Genomic DNA, 25214 nt, shown 5'->3' on the forward strand with positions numbered 1-25214 from the left:
TCCGTCAACGTCTCCACCAATTCACACATGCAGTCAATGCTTCCACCAGCACCGTCACGTCAAATGCCAAACGAATGATTTATTTAATTATATTCATGGTGTCGCCACCTACAACAATTTTAAATTGCAATGCCCTCTTTCAAATCAGCATGCCTAGAATCAGTTCTAAATTTAGAAAAATTCAATGAGAATCATTGAATTCAATTATTTAAATGCTTAAACTCCGTAGTCCGACCCTTATGCAACAATAATAATAAATAGAATAATTATTTCAACTAGTCGCGAATGATTTTTACTCCGAATGACTTAGCTCCAAAGAGATATGTTGGCATAAAAAGCACAGTAAGTTACTTATAAAGCGATATGCTGAGGCACCACTCAGTGTCGCATTGGAGTCAGTGTCGACCAGTAATTGGACATTTGCGACTGGTGGCGACTTTCAATGTGGGGCCATAATTTGGGCCCCGAACTCAATGTTTACAAAAATGTCCAACTAGAGGTAAAAATGTCTAATGAAACGTGTTGCATCACAGATCTTTTCAATTAGCTTAATGTCGATGTAGATGTAAATTACTGTGCAACCAAATCAAAACAAAAGCCGAGACACAAAGCCCAGACAAAAACCAAACGAGCCGTCCGTCTCCGTCAATTATTCTTTCCTACAAACCCTGCCGGTCGTTTTCATTGAACGTATGCTGACGGGTCGTTACGTTGCTGGTGTATGTGAATGTTTTCATGAGAATTGCATGGTAGAATCATTGACGTATCGTGACGTGACGGGACGTGAACGTGACGTGTATGTTGTATGTGAATCGCACTTATGATGGATAACGCAAAAGAGCGTATTCGCGCATTATGTACTAAACAGGGCTGTACGGCCAACAGTCTCAAGAGGTCGTTCGAGATCAGCGAGCTGGGTGACATCCGTTATTACCTGGGCATGGAAATCGAAAAGGACCATCACGGAGACTACTTCTTGAGCCAGCAGAAGTATTCGAGAAGTCGTGGAGTCAAGCGGACTGACGGATGCCAAAATCGCCAAAACTCCGTTGGATCCAGGATACTTCAAGAGCGAGAACGAAGGGATCCCACTAGCTAGCAACACCGAATACCAGAAGCTGATTGGGAAGGTCCTGTATATAGCTGTAAACACACGACCTGACATTTCGACTGCTGTATCCATCTTGAGCAGGAAGACAAATCATCCCACCCAAGAGGACTGGAATGAACTCAAGCGCGTGGTGCGGTATCTCAAGGGGACGATCAACTATCGGCTACGTTTGAGCAAGAAGGGTGAAACCGGAACCATCATCGGTTATTCGGATGCTGACTGGGCTGAAAATCGAGATGACCGAAAATCACACAGCGGATTCGCTTTCAAGGTTAATGGAGGAACGGTGAGCTGGGCTTGTCGTAAACAAACCTGTGTGGCCCTATCAACCGCTGAAGCAGAGTTCATCGACCTGGCTGAGGCTGCACAAGAAGCTCTGTGGTTGAAGTTACTGCTGCAAGAGCTGAACGATGAGCAGCAAGTAGTCATCCACGAAGACAACCAAAGTTGCCTGAAGATTATGGAGAGAGAGAAGCTAACGAGGAAGATGAAACACATAGCCACGAAGTTTCATTTTACTCGAAACCTGATAGAGAAGCAAGAGATGAAGTGTGTCTACTGCCCGTCTGAAGATATGGTAGCAGACCTCATGACAAAACCATTGCAGCGCATTAGACTGGAGAAGTAATCCAAGCTGATTGGACTGACCGTAACCGTTTAGGAGGAGTGTTGTTGTAGAAACGGAAATGGTCGTAGTAAGCTAGGGTTATTTATGTCATTAGAATAATCAGAAATATACCTCATTCGTAATTGTTCATTTGTTCAACCAAGACGTGTTTCATTCTACTTTACAAGATTAACTTTATTTCATAAAAAAGTGACCTGATTTCTGATTTGACACCCTTAATGTAAGACGTAGTCCTACGTCGAAAATCTAAAATTGGAGGCGATATACATACATCTAAGACACATTACTTGTATGATATGTATAACTGGCATATGCATTTGAAATTGGAGGCCATATACATGTATATGGGGTATATGATGTAATATAAACGATAATTATACGATTTATTATTTTCTAGGATGTATATATATCGCCACGTTTGCATGTATGGGCTGGCTAGGCGCATCATATACATTCAATTTATATTGATCATACTTGTATGTTTGTGAATATAATCCTCAAAATAAAATAATTACACTAAACCTTCATTTGAAACAACTTATACAGTTACCAAATCACGCAATAAACATCAAGAATTGCTGGAAATCTCTTATCAATATTTGTTCAAATTTAAAAATGTGCTTAACTCCAGTTTTGTTGACAAATTTTATGCATTCAATTAAATTGTACGATAAATCATATATAAACATAAACATTCCCACCTTTCATCCTTCATTAAACACCTCGTAGTAGAAATCTGTCTGTATGCATACCAGCCGGGTGCTATGATTGATGCTAGGATCGTTAGCAAAATCTCAAGCAGAACTGTCAGTGGGATACCCAATTCATAAGAAAACAAAGGGAAAATGTCAGTGGGATACCCGATATGTTGGCTCCTGTCAGTTCAATGGGGGTTCTCTAAAGACGTCACCCGGCTGATGCATACACTCTCCTACGAAACATAGTGGGAAAAAATATATTCGTCGATGTAAACAAGCAGTGAAAAAGGAGACACTTTACGACGAGTGATTTGTATGAAGTTCCACTGCCGTGTATAAGGTCCGCTTAAGACCAAAGTACATAGAATAGAAGGTAAGGGATATTTCCTGTGTATACACACGGAGAGCGCATGTATTACACACACAACGAAGTTAGTAATAAAAAATCCTCAATTTGTTCGAAGTTCTGAGGTTTTTTCAATATTTCTCGATTTTAAAAGTTCTAAACATCATAAAAAGTGGCTAAATCACCGGTTGAGTCGACGGTAAACACGATAGTGTACTTGTTTTTCACTGCAAGTAACGTTTTATGTGAATTTCTATCGATTTCATACTGAATAGTTTTTGTTCACTTCAGCAAAATGTTGAAATACCACGTCCCGCGATGCCGGAACAGAATAATTTCGAATGAGATAAACTAATCGGAGATGTTTTCAGTCAATGTCCTGGAAAAAAGGTAATGAAGATGGTCGAGTTTCGAGCGTCATAGCATGCGCTGCCATAACTATTTCGCAAATAATGACGTCAGTCGATATGTTTATCTTTGATTGCCCACCGCATCCATGTAAAAATGCTATTTTCAGGAAGTATTTATCAATTAAAAACGTACATTTTTGTAGAACTCCCGCTGAATATGAGGCTAATGTGATAGCGTGGAGTGAATATTTGTGAAATCACGTCGAAAAAGACGGATAAAATTGATATTTCCATATGCCATTTTCACTTCCCTACGTTTCCTCTAATTTCATTATTTTACCGTTATGAAGTTGATGTATCGAAGGCTCTCAGTGTTGGTGTGTATGTTGCGAGATAATAATTGCCCATTAATCAAAATTTCACCGAAAATGTTACTGCTTTCGAGAACTAAGCATACGACTGCTCTCTGGACCTGTTTACCACATGAATAATCGAAATAAGCCACGATATAATTGTCATCTGTTAAAAAACAACCAATTGAATGATTTCATGGGAATTTCGGCTCAAATTATCATGCAACCGTGAGTACTTTCAACATTGTTTTATTTCTTCCATATACATTCCATATTGAATGCAAATAATTACGACACGATATATTGCTTGCCAATACAGATACACTTCGCCTACTGCTCCACCTCTATATGTACTATTGGGGCTCACCTTAGTAATACTTTATATTCACCTTGAGTATATTTTCTATTCATCTTGGTACATACTTTAATTAATCTTGGTGACCATTCTACCATATACCCATCTTGATGTACACATTTGAAAGAATCGCCTTGTACCAGCAGTCAGTTTAGTGTAGCTACAGAGATAGAAATAATACAAAAAAGTCATCAGCAGTTTTGCTGATAAATAGGTAGGGTAGCAATTTTGGAGTGCCGATCGGTTTTGTTTTCGAAATGTCTCGTGGTCCGGGTCCGATACCTAACCGATGGCTCTATTGTCCTCGTAAATCGGAGACGCTGATCGCCGAAAAATTTCTCGCTTTCAAAACGCCACTCAAGCAAGAGTTTGAATCTCAAATGCCAATCGATTGTTTGTTTGACCCAGAAATGCTTTTCAGCGTAATGAAGACGTATAAGGTGGGTAACATTGCTATGCAGTGTTTGAAATTCAGTTTATATTTGGTGCCATTGTAGGTTAAAATTGGATTGTGGATTGATCTTACCAACACGAAACGTTTCTATGATCGGGCTGACATCGAAGACCACGGTTGCCAGTACGTGAAATTGCAATGTCGTGGCCACGGCGAGACTCCCACACGAGAACAAACGAATGCATTTATTGAAATCGTGGACGAGTTTAGTAGAGATCATCCATTGGATGCGGTTGGGGTCCACTGTACTCATGGCTTCAACCGCACAGGTTTTCTTATTGTCTCGTACATGGTCGAAAGACAAGACTGTGCCGTCGAGGCTGCTGTGGCAGCATTTGCCATTGCTCGATCTCCTGGAATTTACAAACAAGATTACTTATTGGAGCTGTTCCGGCGTTATGGCGATGAGGAAGATACACCGCCAGCACCACCGCTTCCTGACTGGTGCCACGGTTAGTGTGTGTGTTTATTCATGTTATCTGTAGTAGCTGTAGTTATGTTTTCTTTCGAGCTATAGAGAATATTTAGTTCTACCACAAGTAAAAGTTCTACTTGGAAAAATCTTAAAAATCATTTCCCCACCAATCATGGTAAAAATCAATTTTTGATTTTTTATTACGCAGGGGATCAATTCGTTTACCGTTTCCTACAACCACGTGTCATTTTTTGATTACTATATAAACTAGTTGGAATTTAAATTATTGCAATTATTGGAAAGTTGTTGATCCAAAAATATGTATTTGATATATATAGGGGCTCGTGAATTTATTCAGTAATATAAAAAAATGAATTTTGTTACGTAACGACCACGGCGCTGCTGAAAAAAAAACATTGAGAAGAATTATTCACAACAGCCAGATCATAGAGAAGGTCTTACTAAGCCGCGATAAAATCGGCTCTACGATGATGTTTGACATTGCTCCGTATTTAAATTCTGAGCTCACTGAAACATTGTATAGTTGTCGTTGCTGCGTTGTCGTTGATTTGGTACAGGCGTCTTTAAACAAGCCTGAGTGTCAGATTTTTAGTGGTGAAGAAGAGACGAAGGTGATAACTCGTTACATGGCGTCAACGTTCTTCGGACGATCTCATGCATCAGATCTATTTGCATCTAAAGAAGGCCTGGGAAATATCTCTCTGCACAGGAACAGGATTCTTTAAGTGTCGATGGATGGCACCAAAATGAATTGGGTATTTTACGTGAACTGAGACTGGACTTTCAAAATGGAGAAGAACCTGAATCCAACAACTATTTATGTGTAATCCGTAATATTTCACACGGTGCATCGAATGACGGATGAATTCAAAACAACTCGTTTGCTTTGGTTTTGAACTCATAGAGCGATAGCCATTGATATACATATACTGTGATGAAAGCCACACTCTTCATTGATCATTCCGTCATTGATTCCGATCTTGAATTGTTTGGAGAACGATTCGACAGACTTTTGGCTACACTGGGCCCTATTATGTAAATCGAATCGATAAGAATCGACCATCACTATATTTAAATTTAGATTTTCTTTCACAAACTTCGTTTCGGAACAACGATTCGGTATATTTCTAGAAACGGGGTTTTCAGTTTGCACAGTACACACAACGTGGTTTACTTCGTAGGGAGGAAACGATCGAAAGAACATCCGATTGAATTGACTTTATTGAGACTAAATTTTATTCCAATTCAATGTTGTACTAGAGATGGGCAAACTGTTCACGAACAATACGAAAGAACTAGTTCGCCAAAAAGAGTGAACGAACGGTCGTTCTTTTTCAAGCCTTTTTTCAGTCTTGATTTCGTAATATTCTCGTATCATCAATTTGAAAGAATCAATTGATTAGTTCAATTTTCACGAATATAAAAACCTAAACCATCCACACATTCGTCTCCTACAGTACGCATGAAAGACGCATTTAGTAATTTATTTCTTCTGTGGGTCGGAAATGCACCCGTGGCCGAGTGGTTAGCGTCTCACATTATCATGCGGGGTGTTCGGGTTCGATTCCCGTTCTGGCCGGAGGATTTTTCGTCAAAAAAATTTCCTTCGACTTGCACTGTGGTCACGCGTATTCTAGAGCTTGCCCCTCAGAATACATTCAAGGCGTGTGATTTGGCTTAAGAAATCTCAACTAAGTATTAATAAATGACGCTAATTAATTCATAGGTTGAGACGGCAAAAGTTCCACAAGGAACGTTAACGCCATTCAAGAAGAAGAAGAAGGGTCGGAAATGAGGAGGAGCAAATAACGCGACGAAATAAATCAATTAAATTTAACTTTATTTCTGTACATGTGTTTACATACGTGAGGATACTTTTAGATTGTTTGTTTCTTTGTTTTTAAGAGGCTTTAAACTTTGCAGTTCATTCGCCTCCAAAGCTTTTAGACTGACCAGGTGCTAGGACGACTTATTGAATAGGGTCACCACATATGCCCCTCCAGTTACACTAAGAAACGAACTCTGTGTCCTGATTGTGTAACTACGGTTTTAGTGTCGTCCTGGGGATGACGCGAGATGCCTCCATCGCATATGAACGCTGGTTTTACACGGTCGATGGATACGATATGCTTGTTTCCTCGAATTGAGATTTCGAAAAATTTTCCATTCCTTTTTAAAACCTCGTAAAGTCCCTCATATGGTTGTTGGAGCGGCTTCTTTACCGAATCTACTCGCAGAAAGACATGGCTACAATCTTTCAATTTTTGGTGTACAAACGCTTTTTCTTTCGCATGGTGGATCGTAACTGGTGCATTTAACTCGCTGAATGTTTTGTGTAGAAAACTTGATAGCTCTGAACGATCGATGTTTGTTGTTGGATAGTCGTAGAATTCTCCCGGAATTCTGAGGGCATGACCGTACACCAACTCTGCAGATGAACATTTTAAGTCTTCTCGGTAAGCAGAGCGAAGTCCTAGTAGTACTAAAGGAAGCCGATCATGCCAATTCCGCCCACCGGCACACATGAGGGATGCTTTTAGAGTTCGGTGAAATCTTTCGATAATTCCGTTGGACTGCGGGTGGTATGCAGTGGTACTATATGATGTACACCAAGCAATCGTGTGAGATCCTTGAAAACATCTGACTCAAACTGCTTCCCTTGGTCTGATGTGATCGTCTCTGGAGTCCCAAAACGAGCTATCCATCCTGCGTAGAGGGCTTTAGCGACGGTTGGCGCAGTCATTTCGCTAAGTGGAATCGCTTCCGCCCATCGCGAGTAACGGTCAATGATGGTCAACAAATAACGATTTCCACAAGAAGGAGCAAGTGGTCCAACGAGATCGATGTGGATGTTCCGAAAGCGAGCTTTGGGTATATCAAAAGATGATGAAGGTGCTACGGTGTGCCTTGTTACTTTTGATAATTGGCACTGTTGACATGTTCTCACGAATTGGTTGATATCTTTGTTCATGCCGGGCCAAAAAAATCGAGCGGTGATCAACCTTTTTGTTGCACGAGCACCTGTATAAGCTAATCCATGAAGTTGTGTCATTACGCTGTTTCGATGGTTTTCTGGAACATAAGGACGAAGGTTTTTGTCAGTAGATACATCAACAACCAACAGTGAGCGCAGGTGAGTAAATGTCCGGAGCTCGAGTTTTAAGGAATAATTTTTCGACGACAGAATTTTTTTCAATTGTTGGTCATTTTGTTGATCTTTAGCGATCGCATCGAAATCGATCCCAGTTGTTACCGCATCAACTCGAGAAAAAACATCCGCAACGATGTTGTTTTTTCCACTTATGTGGCGAATGTCACTTGTGAATTCCGCTATGAATGCCAGATATCGCTCCTCGTGGGGGAGACGGCTACTCGGATTCGTGGCCAAAGCACAAGTCAGCGGGAAGTGATCAGTGAAAATTGTGAATTCTCGTCCTTCCACTAAATGCCGGAAGTATTTCACTGCTAGATGTGCAGCAGTTAATTCTCTACCAAAAGTAGAGTACTTTTTTTGACTAGTAGAAAATTTTTGAGAGAAAAATCCAATGGGTTTCCAGCTTCCACCATCGTATTGTTGCAACACAGCGCCCGCAGCGCTGTTAGATGCATCTACCATGAGCCATGTTGCTTCGGCTAGCGATTGTTTGCATCGTTCGAAACAATGAGATGTTTCTCTGTCCCATGAAATTTTTCTGTTGTCGTTTTTTCGATTGTCAGGAATTAGCTTTCGTAACTGCTCTTGAACTTCTGCAGCATGTGGTACGAAACGTTTGTAGACATTTATCAATGCCAAGAACCGGCGCAAATCCTTCACCACTGTTGGTATCTTATATTCAAGAACAGTGCGAACACGTGATCCAATGGGACATATTTCGTCCTTATCAATCAAATATCCAAGAAACTCTACCTGCGGTTTCGAAAAAACACACTTTTCGGCATTTATTACAAGACCGTATGTCTTGAGGCGTTCGAGGACAACTTTGACGTGTTCCTTATGCTCAGCCATGCATGCTGACGCTATACAAATATCGTCGATAAACACGATAACGAAGTCCAAATCTCCGAAAAGTTTGTGCATGAACCGCTGGAAGGTCTGACTTGCATTGCAGAGGCCAAAGGGCATGCGCATAAACTCATACAGACCGAAAGGAGTGATGACGGCCGTTTTTGGAATATCTGTAGTTTCCATCGGAATATTATAATATGCTCTGACAAGATCCAACGTAGTGAAAATGATCTTACCTTGGAATCTGTTGACAAGATCGTGGACGTGAGGTACGGGGTACCTGTCAAGGATTGTAGCTTTATTCAAGCGCCGATAATCGCCCACAAACCTCCATTCACCACTTTTTTTGGGAACACAATGGAGAGGGCTTGCCCAGCTGCTGCTCGAAGGGCGACATATTCCCATTTCGCACATAGTTTGGAATTCGTTTTTTGCTGCTTGAAGTTTTTCTGGATGCATACGACGCGGCTTTGATGCCACCGTGTGATTATATGATGTGTGACATCGTGCTTAACTTCCTGTTGAATTGATGACGGAATTAATATTTCTCGATACGATGTCAGCAAGTCTCGAAACGGATGTTGAGCGTCCACCGCAGTTATTCCATGGAGAGGGACTTCCGACAAACAACCAGTAGTTCGTAGTTTCGTTGTCTCGTCAATCAAGAGCCGGTTTTTGACGTGGGACTACGTCTAACCGGAATATATGGAGGGTAAAATGAAAACCTAAACACAGAACATGCAGGAAAAAATGAAAGATTTCGAATGCTTATAGCTCGAACATTTCGTACTGGATATGAGAAATGTTTGCATCACTTGATAGGAAATATTTCTACGCATCTATCGCAACTAACAAAATGTTGTTTTTCATTAGATACACAATTAAATAACTGTAAAATATTAGGCGTTATCTAAACGCCCTAACTGCATCGTTTTGATTGGCCCGATTTATGGTTTCCCTAACACAGCCATCAAAACCAAGCAGCCTTGGGGAAATCGGCATTGCAAATACATGAAAGTAGGGGGACTTTTGTTCTCATCGAAAAATGTTCCCTAACACAGACTTTAAAACCAAGCAGCGAAATCGACATTGCAAACACACGAAAGAGCCTAGAGGCGAGTGAACTGAAATGTTTAAACCGTCTTAAAGCCAAAAGAAGAAAAAGAACACACGAAAGTAGGGGGAGCTTTTGTTCCCACCGAAATGTGTTCCCTAATAGAGATTTCTGAACCAAGGTGCCTGGAGAAATCGGTATTTCAAATTCATGCAAGTCGGGGGTATTTTTGTTCCGACTGGAATGTGTTTCCCTAACACAGACTTCAAATCCATGAAGCGTGGGGAAATCGGCATTGCGAATTCATACAAATCGGGAGTATTTTTGTTCCGATTGAAATGTGTTTCCCTAACACAGACTTCAAAACCGAGGTTTCTGGGGAAATCGGCTCTGCAAATAAATGCAAACTGCGAGTACTTTTGTCCTCGCTTGCCTTTGTGCAGAGTGGAATATGTCTGTCCTAACATGATCTTCTAAACTTAGGAACCTGGGAAAATCGTGCAGCCACTAGAAGCGAATGAACTTCCCAGTTTCAAGCAAATTCGAGATTCGAGAAGTATGTACACTTTTGGGATGTAAACTTCAGAGGGAAATGTAAAATAAAATAATCGTTTGATAATTTTTTTTTGTCTTTATTGGAAAGATTTTCAGCCTTAGGCTGGTTCATCAAACGTTTGATAATTCTTCCGTACATATATTTTGTTCTAGTCATCATACCAAACATAAAAGGTCCGTCATTAAATTTACTTGTAACGAAGAACAATCAATCACAATAAATGAATTGACTTTACACGGCATTTGTTCATTTTTTTCACTCACAGAGCAAATATATTGAACTCAATTGAATTTGGAAACTGTTTCATTCAATCAAGAATTGATTCAATACAAACGAATGATTGCTAAGCTAAGGTAGTTCCACGTGAACCTTGCGGTTATATCATAGATATAACCCACTCATTTTTATATTCACTAGCGATCCAAAATGTGCTAGCAAATCCGCACCAATGATGGCAATATTTACATCTGCCACTAGGAAGCGCCACTTGAAACTTCGTCGAAGGCCGAGATCCACTGCGATAAATTTACTCCCATAGGTCTGTATTTTTGTTCCATTTGCTGCATGTAGAGAAAACGAAACTGTTGCTCCTGCTCTATCCTGTCTTGTCGCTGGAATGATGGACACATCCGAGCCTGTGTCGATGAGGAAACGAATCTTGCTTGTTTTGTCGAAAATTACGAGTCGGCGGCTTTGGACAGTGCTACCCACCTGTGCCCATTCAGGCGGGCAACCAACTTGTTTTTTTGACGTGTGAATGAACAAGGCTCTCTGCAAAGATCTGCTCGATTGCCATATTTACGGTGGTCTTCGCCACGGGGTCTCGAGTTTGAAGAAGATCTACTACGATTTCGTATTGGGGTAGTCTTGAGGCGTCGAATTTCGGCTGTAATGGCGTGTTTACATTAAGGAGATCTATAGCTATAGATGGATTTATTCACGCGAAAATAGATGTAAACGGGTGAGGATATATGATACATTTCTTCGAGGTATATATAACCACTTTGAATAGAATAAATTCAGGCATATGTAAACGCTGGTGAATTTCTCACTTGTGATAAATCACTAAAGTTGGATGCAGTTTTACTTGAGGTGAATAAATTCACCGAAAATATGAATATATTCATTATATAAGTTCGCGCTAGTGTAAACGGTTCATGCGATTTCTATAAAACTCATATTTCTTCACTTGAATATATCCCTAGTCTAAACCCACCCTAAGAACTTCAATTTCTTCCTTCAGATTGGTGTAATCAGCATTCTGTCCAGTGGGTTGAGCTGGAATCTGAACAGCTGCGGTAGTGACCGTAGATGAATCGATCATTTTATCGGCCATTTCTGCTAGTTTCTGCGAACTTCCATCACTTATGCTCAGTACCACTCGAACATTTTGCGGCATCCTTTGGAGGAATAGCATCTTCATTAACGCATCGTCGACGTTCAATCCCGTGGAGCTTTCCTGCATCTGGGCGAGAAGATGTGTGGGTCGAAGATCACCCAAATCGCAAGAACCAAGTAATTGTTCGAGTCGCGCCTGTGGCGAAAGAGCAAAACGAGCAATCAGTCGATCTTTAACTGCATCGTATTTATTTTCAAGTGGAGGATTTGACACTAAGTCCGAGACGTGGCATATTACGGACTGATCTATTTTTGCAATGATGTGCCAAAATTTTGTTTCATCTTTCGTAACCTGTGCCAGATGGAATTGCGCCTCCGCCTGTGCGAACCACATGTGTGGATCGTTCTTCCAGAAATCTGGCAACTTAGGCTAAGGTTACTTTGGATAGGAGTACGCACGAAAATTTGATTGTACGAATAGAAACAAACAATTTTGTTCGATAGAAGCTGACGAATACGAACGAAGCAAGGGGGAAGCAATGTAACCACACCAATACAACTCAATGTGGTTGTTTAGCTTCACTATTGCATACAATTCGTACGACCACTTTTCTGCATCCAGTGTCACCGCCGCCTTAATTGCCACTGCTGCAATATTTTGCTGCGCTGGAGTTGGGTCCACCATTTTGTTTATTGCTTCGGAAAAAAGCAAAATTATTCGATTGTCGATTTAGTTTTAGCGTTTTTTTCGACTAGAGTCCGTTTCAATCACGTCGAGGTCACCAAATGTGGGTCGGAAATGACGAGGAGCAAATAACGCGACGAAATAAATCAATTAAATTTAACTGTATATCTGTACATGTGTTTACATACGTGAGGATACTCTTAGACTGACTTTGCTGCACTTGCAGTGCAGCCAGGTGCTAGGACGACTTATTGAATAGGGTCACCACACTTCCTTTTGGCGTAGGACTACGTCTTTCATTTCTATACCGGGGTGTAAAATCAAAGTTTCGAAAACGAAAGCGTTACGCCGGAGACCGAGATTTTGAGTGTTAATAGCTCCTAAACAACTGAACGAAATGGTATGATAAACACTTCATTCGAAAGATAAAATGTCTACGCGTTCTATACTTGTTACTTTCTGATCCAAAAACTTGTTTCAATAGTCTTAAATTTGCTTTCAAAATAGGCTATTGAAATCACCAATCGGTATATAAGCGAGCGCCGCTCGGAGATCCACTCAGTTCTAATTGAACAGCGATTGGAGCATGTTGTCGCTGTTGTGGTGAAGCTCTTCATTTATCATGAAAGCGCGGATGAACGGTGTCACCAAGAGCCTGTTTGTGCACCTTAGGCCAGAAGGGAATCCATCAGGAGGAGAGTGATGCTACAAACGGTTCCCCGGGAAGATCTCGAAGCAGCCGCTACACACACACACATACACGCACGGAATTCTTTCCGTTTGGATCGGGAAAGATCCGGAAAATAATCTGCCAGTTCCTCTAGGAATTTAAAAATACATTCATGTGAAAGAGTTTATTTGAATGTTTTCTATCCATGTAACACTGTGACCAAATATGTTTCAATCAAGTGCTATTAACAGATGGTTATCGAGTTAGCATTAACCACTGGTGGGCTTCCAGTATCGAGGAAAATGTGGAAATATCTAATCGTTACTGAAAATAATCTGCCAGTTCCTCTGGGAATTTAAAATTACATTCATATGAAAGAGTTTATTTTAATGTTTTCTATCCATGTAACACTGTGACCAAATACATTAGGTTTTGTGATTTTTCAATCAATCGAAATCAACAGGATAGCTTCTGAAGATTATTCTTCCCCATCAGTAGGATATTTCCGTATCCAATATTGGATGCATAAAACCTTGTGCCTCCAACGTAACGCTCTCGTTTTCGAAGTTCTCCAAATATTCATTCATTCAGAATGAATTCAGATTCAACTTCATACAAATGATCTCTAAATCAACGATAGTCCTACGCACCCTTGCGGTTATACCATAGATATAACCCACTTCCTGTTTTTTCCCCTCACGACCTTCTACAACCCTGAGAATATTATTCGACCCTCACGGTCACTTTCAACCTTTATAATTCAGATCACGGTCAATAACAATTCACATGATTCCGATCGACCCTCACGATCATACACAACTCTTATGTTCTTGATCATAATCGATTCAAGTTTTCGATCGATCGTCACGATCATAATAAACTTTTTTTTCAGATCGACCCTCACGATTATAAACAATTCACATTATTTCAGTCTTGACCATTCACATGATTTCGAATACGAAATATGTACGGTGTCACGGTGTAAACGAAATGAACGGCACGCCATTGAACTACGTTTTGCGAGTTAGTGAAGCGTCAAAGATAATAATGGGTTTTCAGGCAGTATGAGCACTTTTCAAATAAAAATTGTCAATTAAAATTAACTTCTTCGTTTCAAATTAGTGTTCAATGTGAATGAAAAACTTTATTTTCTACTTGTGGTAAAATAATTTCATACAAAAATTTTATCTAAAGATAATTTGATATTATAATGATGAGTATCAGTGGGAAAATAATTCCGTATCCATCACACCGTACCGTTGTCTTCGCGGATACGCTTCATTACGTTATCACCGTGAAGTGTATTCGAGAATCAGACCCATTCATCTCTCATATTCTTGATCGACCTTCACGATCTCGAATTCGTTAATAGCACTGCTATTTCAATCGCCTGTGAATACACTATCGACTGCAGTGAAAAAAAATCGAAATTTGTTTCTCAAAATTTTGTTATTTTTTGCTCTTGTTAATCGGAATTAATCCTCCACGAATTTGAAATGCATCCTCCATGAAATATGTTCTTCATAAGGTGGCGAATCGTCTTCAATCTCTTATCACGTATGGAAAATCCCAATTCTGCCATTTCAATCATAATATCTCTTTCCACTACCTCATTTGATTTCAAAATGAAATAAAATAGTCTGCACAATTCAACACTTGAACTTCTCACTATTCCTCAAAATCGTTTAACTCGAATTTCATGATAATTTTCCAACCAAACTTGATAAACCATCTTTTCGCTTTAACATCAATTTCATAACCTTTTCACCTTTTCCAGGAAATGTAAACACAATATTTCTTTTTTAATTCTTCTCAATAATATTCCACCTTCAACAGCCGGAAGGAAAAAAAACCAACACTTATTTATCGACTACAGCTATTCCTAAGACGCCATGTTTTTCAACTACAAACCAAATCGAAGAGTTGAAATTATTTTTCGATTTCCTCGGTTTTTCTTTCCGTAATTTAATTTTCCAATACATATCTCGTTTCCTCCCCCGTCGCCAAATTGTAGAGTTCAGATTTCTTCTTGAGCGGCAAATAAAACAACACGTAATTCAATTAGGTGTACCGGTATGTTTCTTCGGTTTTAACAACAGATGGCGTAACTTGATTATTATTCCATTATTCCAGATTTCCAGGCATTCGTTGGAAAGCTAGTATCATTGCGCTTTTTTTTCAGTATATGTCAACAAGATAAAGCGTAAACAACATAGTGTTTTGCCACTATATTCGAAATTCGACATATTCGAGTCGAATTTAGCACCAACGAGAGTGTTTTTGCGGGGAGTGTCACTTTATTACTTCAATATGAAGAAAAAAGTGCGAAAAGTCATCGCATTTCGATGGAAGTTTATGTTGACCAAGCTCCAACTGAGCGAACGTGTCAGACGTGGTTTGCACGGTTTAAAAATGATAATTTTAACTTGGAAGACGAAGAACGTTTCGGACCGCCAAAAAAGTTTGAAGATGTAGAATTAGAGGCTTTATTCGATCAAGATCCTTCAACAAGACCTCAACAAGAAATTGCAGAAACACTTGGAGTAGCTCAGCAAACCACATCGAATCGTTTAAAAGCAACTGGAATGATCCGAAACATTGGGTGCCGTATGAGTTGAGCCACGAGACCTCGAACGCCATTTTTTCACGTGCGAACATCTGCTCCAACGGCATTAAAGAAAAGGTTTTTTGCATCGAATCATTACTGGTGATGAAAAGTGGGTCCATTACGACAATCCTAAACGTCGGGCAAACGGCCATAATACGAGCAAAGACACGATTAAGTTATTTTGCAGCACGACAATGCTCGGCCGCAGGTCGCGAAACCGGTCACAACATACTTGGAAACGTTGAAATGGGAGGTCCTATCCCACCCGCCGTATTCTCCAGACCTTGCTCCGTCCGATTATTACCTTTTTCGATCGATGCAACATGGCCTGGTTGACCAGTACTTCTCCAATTTTTAAGAAGTCAAAAATTGGATCGATTTGTGGTTAGCCGACAAACCGGCTGATTATTTCCGCGAAGGGATCCGTGAATTGCCAGAAAGATGGGAAAAGGTTGTGACTTTGAATATTAAATTTGTAACCATTTTTGCAGAATAAAGCAATCATTTTTGAAAAAAAAACGAAGAAATTCACCGGTACTCCGTACTCGGTACTCCGGTATTATAATTCACAGACAACAGATTATTCCCGTGTATTCGCTGTATTCGCATTTGTTCCCATGCAGCGTGTTGATAAATTCATCATATTGTTCGTTCAGTGCACCCAGATCCTACACTTTGCAATCACAAAGAAATGCACAAAGCATCAACTCTTCCCAAATGGAACATCAACATCTGACTGACATCTGAGTTCATCTCGCTCGAAATTTGCTGAATATCAGTGATGTGAAGAGGACTTCTCGCGAATTATAGAAATAATGAACTTAATGAGCGAGGGACCTCTGTGTCGAAAGTTTCGGAGTGGAAAAAAGTACATCCGTTATTTTCTATAGACCTTAGAATCGTTATTTATTATTCACCATCTTCGACAACGTCGTACAGACTGTTTACTTATATAATAAGTTGATTTAAATTTCTTATTCTAACACTAAATACATTTTTGGTCAAAGTAAATCAAACTCCTCACAAACATCATTAAACGATCGCAAACACAAACAAAAATAATTATTAAAACCAAGGATGGTTCCAATCGTATCAACGAGCGCTCGTTCAATTCTCTTATTTGATTCATTCAACGCTCACAATAATATGTTTAAATCACTCATGAAACAGAAAACTGACGTGTCAATGAAAACACTGAATGAAGCTCGCGTGAGAGTCATCGTTTGGTATCTGTGCGCGTGTTCATCGATGCTTGCTTGTATCATTTTATGATTCGTTCGTTAGTTTCTGCCGTCGCTTTATTTTCGTTTCCAGATCCGATTGGATGCTTAGCCTCGGAGCTTTGGATCGAATCGCTTTGTGATAGAGTGGTGTCGCTCTCAGAAAAGAATTGAATCGCAAGGCAAAAATGCGATGCGATGAAAATATAACTTTTCGATGTGCTAATGCTCGCAGGTGCGCACCTAACAGTTGTCGTCTAATAACTTTTAGAAGGAAAGCCAATAGCGTTCAGTTTGCTTACTAAATAGTAACTGTATATAACCTTCGAAACGCAATCTATAAATGCTTCGAATTTTGCTTGTCCAATATTTATTATAATACAAATTGTCAAAAGCGGATTTTTGTCCAATAGTGGAGGCACAAGTTCGCAGCCTATGGGGCAAACGATCGCACTTATTGAAATAAGCTTTTGAGATAACTTGTATCAAAAATCAATGATTTATCATTGGTAGCGTGTGAAAAAATCATTAATAGCGTGTGTAGGCATCATCCAAGAGGGGATGGTTGATTACTTGCTGGCTAGACTGATTTGTTGTAAATTTCGAAAAGGCATACGATGCATCCTCATGAAGCTAGATCTCGTCCCTCTAGTTTTGTAACCTGGTTGTATCCGCGCTGGACTTTGATGGCTTTCGCAAAAACACCAAATCTTCGAAGAAATCGTTTTGTCCAATGGTCTGCAATGGATGATCAGTTTCTCAGACTGCTCACTCTCGACTAGAGATGAAACGGAATGTTGATTTTATTCTCACTCTGGATGATCGAATTTTCCGGATAATCGAATCATAAGAAAATTAAAAGGAAATCTCTCGGTAAACGTTAAATAACTATGATTTGCACTGACTTATTTGTACAATGCAGTATCTTAGAGACAAATTTATTAGCGCCCCATGGAGGAGGAATAATGTTTTGAAATTCGAAACAACAGGAAGTGGGTTATATCTATGGTATAACCGCAATGGTGACGTAGGACTATCGTTGATTCAGTGATCATTTGTTTGAAGTTGAATCTGAATCCATTCTGAATGAATGACTAAATGAATATTTGAGGCACTTCGAAAACGAGAGCTCTTTCGCTTGCATGTTTTTATATCTGCCAAGAGGAACTGGCAGATTATTTTGCAGCAGCGATATCTTTCCGGATTCTTCTCGATAATCAGCAAATGTAAAGAGTTGCGCGCGTGTATGTGTGTGTGTGACGGTTGCTCCGATGTCTCAAGCGGAACCAATTTTCGATGCTGGTATTCTCTCGGTCGTTTCCTCTTCTCTTAATGATAATGAATCCCTTGATCCCTCGCCGTCCAGCTCGTCCAGCTCGTCCAGCTCGTTCAACTCGTTCAGTAACGATGTTGTCTTGTCGATGTCCTCACGAAAAATGACTGCGTTTCACCACCACAATATCGCTTAAGTATGCTTTTTGTCCGTGACTGAATCGAAAGAAGGTGTGGTTTACGATGGAAATTTGGAAGGCAAACTATAGGCGAATGAACTCTTTGAGTTTGAAACTTTCGGCGACTGAGCAATAATTGAAAATTATATGATTTTCGCGATGCGAAACATTTTCGAACTGTATTCGATACGAAAATATTCTACTGATGGGGGAGAATAATCTTCAGATGCTTTCCTGCTAATTAGTTGCACTTGATTGAAAAATCACAAAACCAAATGTATTCGATCGCAGCAGTACTATGTGGATAGAAAACATTAAAATAAACTCTTCCGCTTGAACATAATTTTCAATTCCAAGGGAACTGGCAGATTTTTTAGCAGTAACGATGACATCATTCCGGATTCTTCTCGAAGTCCACCACCAGTGGTTAATGCTAACTTGATAACCACCTGTTAATTGCACTTGATTGTAAAATCACAAAACCAACTGTATTTGGTTGCAGTTTTACATGGATAGGAAACATTAAAATAAACTTTTTCACGTGAATGTATTTTTCAATTCCCAGGGAAACTGGCAGATTATTTTTCAGCAACGATTGAATCTTTCCGGAATTTTCTCGATGCTGAATGGCATCCAAACGAAAAAAAATCCGTGCGTGTATGTGTGTGTGTGTGGCGGCTGCTTCGATGTCTTCCCGGGGAACCGTTTATCGATGCTGATACTCTCTTGGTCACCTTCTCTTATCCTCCTCCTGCCTCCTGACTTTTCTGCCCTACCTCACAGTTCCAAACAAACTGCATGTCTTTCAGGTTAGGTCAGGCTAGGTAATGAATCGCTCGATCCCTTGATTCCTCGCCGAAAAAGAATAATTTTCAGAAGCTTTCCTGTTAATTGCGATCGATTGAAAAATCACAAAACCAAATGTATTTGGTTGCATTGTGATATGGATAGAAAACATTCAAATAAACTCTTTCCCATCAATGTATTTTTCAATTCCCAGGGGAACTGACAGAGTATTTTTCAGCAACGATTAGTTCTTTCCCGATTTTCCTCGATACTCGAAGCCCACCAGTGGTTAATGCTAACTCGATAACCACCTGTTAATAGCACTTAATTGAAAAATATTTGGTCACAGTGTTACATGGATAGAAAACATTAAAATGAACTCTTTCGCATGAATATATTTTTCAGTTTTCAGGGGAACTGGCAGATTATTTTTCAACAACGATTGAATCTTTCCGGAAATTTCTCGATGCTGAATGGCACCCAAACGAAAATAGTTCCGCGCGTGTATGTGTGTGTGTGTTGGCTGCTCGCATGTTTCAAGCGGAACCGTTTGTGGCATCACTCTCCTCCTGATGGATTCCCTTTCGGCCTAAGGTGCACAAACAGGCTCTTGGTGACACCGTTCATCCGCGCTTTCATGATAAACGAAGAACTTCACCACAACAGCGACAACATGCTCCAATCGCTGTTCAATTTGAACTGAGTGGATTTCCGAGCGGCGCTCGCTTATATACCGATTGGTGATTTCAATAGCCTGTTTTGAAAGCAATTTTAAGACTATTGAAACAAGTTTTTGGATCAAAAAGTAACAGGTATATAACGCGTAGACATTTTATCTTTCGAATGAAGTGTTAATCATACCATTTCGTTCAACTGTTTAGGAGCTATTAACGCTCAAAATCTCGGTCTCCGGCGTAACGCTTTCGTTTTCAAAACTTTGATTTTACACCCCGGTATAGAAATGAAAGACGTAGTCCTACGTCTAGTATAGATACATTTAAAGCAATTTTGACGTCCTACGTCAAAATTGCTTTAAATGTATCTATACTATACTTCAAAATTTCATGACAGTGAGGGAACAGAGTCGAGAACCTCTGAGAACTATCGATAAGATTGGTAAAACGTGTAATTGTAATTTTCAGAGAATATCGAGAACAGCCGACGACAAACCAAGTAAACCGAATTAGCGCTGCCGCCGCCAAGCGAATCATTTTTTAGCAAACATACGGTGCAGCATGTGCGTCGCTAATTCCCTTAAAATGACTCTACTAGAGTGGTATCTTTTAGCAAACGACAATGGGTTGATTCTCAAAGCTTTAACCCTTTCGTTACGAGCGTCGTCTATAAACGACATCCGCGTGACGAGCTGTGTGTACAAGCGTCGTCTTTAGACGTCATGAAATTCATACTGCTCTTCGATCACACCAGCGCGATGTGCATACTTTTCGGCGCAGTATTCCGTGTAGCACTGTGGCGGAGCACACTGCCGTAATGAAAGGGTTAATTGAACAACTTTGAGTAATATTGAGATTGACTACATCCGAGCGAAAACGGAAACCGTTTCATCCCAGTCCTTGAGCATCCCTTCAACCTCGCACTGTTAGCCTATATCTATCTATATAAATGAAAATGTAAGGCCAAATATGTTCGTAAGCGGGCCTCGAAGGAGGGATGATCCGATTTTAGCCTTCTTTATTTTGTTGTGTTCGTCTCTTCCTGTAGACCATTATAATGGAGAGCAAAATCGGAAAGTTTCCGGAAAACTCAGAAGGAATGTCAAAAAATTCTGACAAATGAATTCCCATATGACCGAAAATTACAACATGATACGCGTTTTTAGTCCATTCAATATATGCGCTAGCGAAGTTGACCGTTGTTCGAAAGTGGAAATGGATTTTCAGACAAAACAACGCATTCCTATATCTTTTATCTATCTATTTAAATAAAAATGGAAGACTAAATCTGTTGCTTATCCCAAAATCCAATGAAGGAAAGGTCCCTTTTGAGCTGTCTTCATTTTATTGTATTTGTGGTATTCTGCCCACAACGTGCCGCATTACAGGTCTGTTCAATTTGCTAAATGTCGCATTAAATGTAAACTACTGTATATACAGTATACAGTCATTTCATGCAAATAAAGTGGTGCTCAAGGGGAAAAATTATTTTTCGGACCACCAGTTTACCTTAAAAATCATATCTCAAAAACGTAAAAAAAGCTTCTCTGAAATCGAGATATGTTATGTATAACATCCGCAGCTTTCTAGAAAAGTATAAAAAATATATAGCTCTAGTCCAACGCCATGAAAATAATAAAAAAAACTACAATCGATAATTACGAAAACAAAATCCTTTTTTTTTGCAATTTCAATATATTATATTTTAATGAAAAGCCAGCTCATTGGCCTCAATTATATATACCGATAATCTAAATCGGTTCAGTGATTCAAAAGTAAAGGATTTCTGAAAAATGTTAGTTTTGGGAAAAACTGGGGAAAATGATTTTTCGGACCACTCTAAAATGGAAATGGTCACCCTAACGAAAAAATAAAAAAAGGGTCAAATGCTTTGCGATAAAGAAGAAAACTACCACTTTTCATCGAAATCTGAGAACCACTATATCGGTTTGGCATGGAATGGCTGTATATATGAAAGATGTACATATACAAAATATACAATAATATATAATACAAAAGACAATCTCACGAGCATCGCGATGTACAAAGCATCAATGAATCTGGAAAACTTAACGTTAAAAGACATTTCTACAGATCCGCACACTTTTACAGACATTTCCACATTTTTAATAGACTTTCACATATTTTTACAGACTTTTTTTAAAAATCATCTGGTAACTCTTCGTTCCACTTTTCATCGAATGTTTTCAAATCGCAGGAGTAAACATTTACGTGACTTTGACTTCGTTTGTTTTTATTTCGTTCGGAGAAATATTATATCACGGAAATTGGATATTAAAAACAGGAAGTGGGTTATATCTATGGTATAACCGCAAGGGTGACGTAGGACTATCGTTGATTTAGAGATCATTTGTATGAAGTTGAATCTGAATTCATTCTGAATGAATGAATATTTGGAGAACTTCGAAAACGAGAGCGTTACGTTGGAGGCACAAGGTTTTATGCATCCAATATTGGATACGGAAATATCCTACTGATGGGGAAGAATAATCTTCAGAAGCTATCCTGTTGATTGCGATTGATTGAAAAATCACAAAACCTAATGTATTTGGTCACAGTGTTACATGGATAGAAAACATTAAAATAAACTCTTTCACATGAATATATTTTGAAAATTCCCAAAGGAACTGGCAGATTATTTTTCAGCAATGATTAGATCTTTCCGGAACTTTCTCGATGCTGAATGGCATCCTAACGGAAAGAGTTCTGCGCGTGTATGTGTCGATCCTTCGCCATCCACCTCCTCCAGCACGTTAGGCAACGATGTTGTCTTGTCGATGTCCTCACGAAAAATGAATGTGTCTCACCACCAGAATATCGCTTAAGTATGCTTTTTGTGTGTGATTGAATCGAGAGAAGGTGTGGTTTACGATGGCAATTTGGAAGGCAAACTAGAGGGGAATGAACTCTCTGAGCTCGGAACTTTCGGCGACTGAGCAATAATCGATTGCGGGCGCATACAATATTGGATACGGAAATATCCTACTGATGGGGAAGAATAATCTTCTGAAGCTATCCTGTTAATTGCGATTGATTGAAAAACCACAAAACCAAATGTATTTGGTCACAGTGTTACATGGATAGAAAACATTCAATTAAACTCTTTCACATGAATATATTTTGAAAATTCCCAAAGGAACTGGCAGATTATTTTCAGTAACGATTAGATATGTCCACATTTTCCTCGATACTGGAAGCCCACCAGTGGTTAATGCCAACTCGATAACCACCTGTTAATAGCAATTGATTGAAACATATTTGGTCACAGTGTAACATGGATAGAAAACATTCAATTAAACTCTTTCACATGAATATATTTTGAAAATTCCCAAAGGAACTGGCAGATTATTTTCAGTAACGATTAGATATTTCCACATTTTCCTCGATACTGGAAGCCCACCAGTGGTTAATGCCAACTCGATAACCACCTGTTAATAGCACTTGATTGAAACATATTTGGCCACAGTGTAACATGGATAGAAAACATTCAATTAAACTCTTTCACATGAATATATTTTGAAAATTCCCAGAGGAACTGGCAGATTATTTTCAGTAACGATTAGATATTTCCACATTTTCCTCGATACTGGAAGCCCACCAGTGGTTAATGCCAACTCGATAACCACCTGTTAATAGCCGCGCGTGTATGTGTGTGTAGCGATGTCTTCCCAGGGAACCGTTTGTGGCATCACTCTCCTCCTGATAGATTCCCTTCTGGCCTAGGGTGCACAAACAGGCTCTTGGTGACACCGTTCATCCGCGCTTTCATGATAAATAAAGAGCTTCACCGCAACAGCGACAACATGCTCCAATCGCTGTTCAATTAGAACTGAGTGGATTCCCGAGCGCCGCTCGCTTATATACCGGTTGGTGATTTCAATAGCCTGTTTTGAAAGCAATTTTAAGACTATTGAAACAAGTTTTTGGATCAAAAAGTAACAAGTATATAACGCGTAGACATTTTATCTTTCGAATGAAGTGTTTATCATACCATTTCGTTCAGTTGTTTAGGAGCTATTAACGCTCAAAATCTCGGTCTCCGGCGTAACGCTTTCGTTTTCGAAACTTTGATTTTACACCCCGGTATAGAAATGAAAGACGTAGTCCTACGTCAAAATGCGTTGCTCAGTGTAAGGCTGCCCGAATACGAGTGAAAATATTCGCGTTAGCTTTTATTGTATTCACTCGGAAACGTATTTACAGACGCGCTGGGTCGATTTTTAAGGAGACAACAAACTAGTTCCGAATAAGGATTCGCGTATCTGTGGAGTAAGTACGATGTTTGAATTATTGAAAATCAAAAGTGTAGCAAACCTTTCATACACATTTTCAGGATTATTTTTATAGCGTCTTAATACAGTGGACTGTAAAAACTGCTACTTAATCCCGCTGCCCGGTACCAAAGCAGCCTTTATGCGGATTGCCCAGCGTGAGAAACCAAATTCCCCCTGTGGGCGCGATGCAGACTGCCTTCATTGCAGTGATGCAGCGAGGATTTTCCATTCGCATGGAACTTCACATCACTGTGGCAGATTGAGGGACTCGTTTCATCGGAGACAAAACACAACACATGCTTAAACTATAACTATGTACATTGTATTTTACTTAATACTATAGAAATATATATGAAATTATACAGAGTTATAAATTATACAAGCACTTAAATTTCTTCTTAAATTCTGCTTCAAATTTACTGCTGTTGCGTACACTCTGCTGTCTTTAATCGAACTAGTGTGCTGTCCAATCCGTTGGCGGAGCATGTTCGATTCTTTTTGCAGGAGAGCTGAGGATTGCACTTTAGGATCTGGCGTCGAGGGATTGCATCGCATGCATCTGTTCTCTCTTCAGTGCGCTTGCGACTGTACATTTTTGAAAGAGATACATCGTTACATTTCAACCGGAAAAGAAACCTCGAAGCGCAGATTGCTTTACCGTTATATTCATAACCAGTACTAGCGGATCATAATTACGCGGATTTCATTCAGCCAGCTTCACTAGCAAAACTGTTTTCACCGACGTTAGAAAAAATAGTCCTCAAAACATTTCACTTTTGCTATGTATGTACGTATCAAAATTCGCCAATGTCGAATTTCGCTCCCACGTTAAAATCTTGGAGTGAACTAAGCGTTATTCGTAGTTTGTTGATGATCGGTCAGGTTCTGATACCTTGCAATATGAGATTCTCTTTCAGAGATGCAATGGCCAATTAAAAAATTGACGGAAAAATGAAGTTCGTTCATTTTATAAGTTTAATTATTTTTGCCTTTGATAACAATACCTTTTTTTATAGTGTTGATTATCATAAGAAAAATAACATTCCTAATCGTTGGATCTCTTTTGACATTTCAATTGGATCTTTTTTGACAGCCGTTTTGATTCAGTCCGCACTACCTAGCGCTTAACATACTACCAGG

The 25214-nt window shown here is 39.5% G+C and overlaps 1 protein-coding gene across 1 annotated transcript in view; it reads left to right on the forward strand.

Moving 5' to 3' along the window:
* Window positions 1-3951: 3951 nt before the first annotated feature.
* The window catches only part of LOC129770165 (mRNA-capping enzyme), a 56162-nt gene continuing 34899 nt past the window's right edge, over window positions 3952-25214 (forward strand). The window contains exons 1-2 of the mRNA XM_055772828.1: window positions 3952-4281; window positions 4339-4747. Coding sequence (XP_055628803.1) covers window positions 4099-4281; window positions 4339-4747 — 592 coding nt within the window. The 5' untranslated portion in view covers window positions 3952-4098. The remainder of the gene's footprint in view (window positions 4282-4338; window positions 4748-25214) is intronic.

This window comes from Toxorhynchites rutilus, chromosome 1 (assembly GCF_029784135.1).
Source record: "Toxorhynchites rutilus septentrionalis strain SRP chromosome 1, ASM2978413v1, whole genome shotgun sequence".
Lineage (NCBI taxonomy): Eukaryota > Metazoa > Arthropoda > Insecta > Diptera > Culicidae > Toxorhynchites > Toxorhynchites rutilus.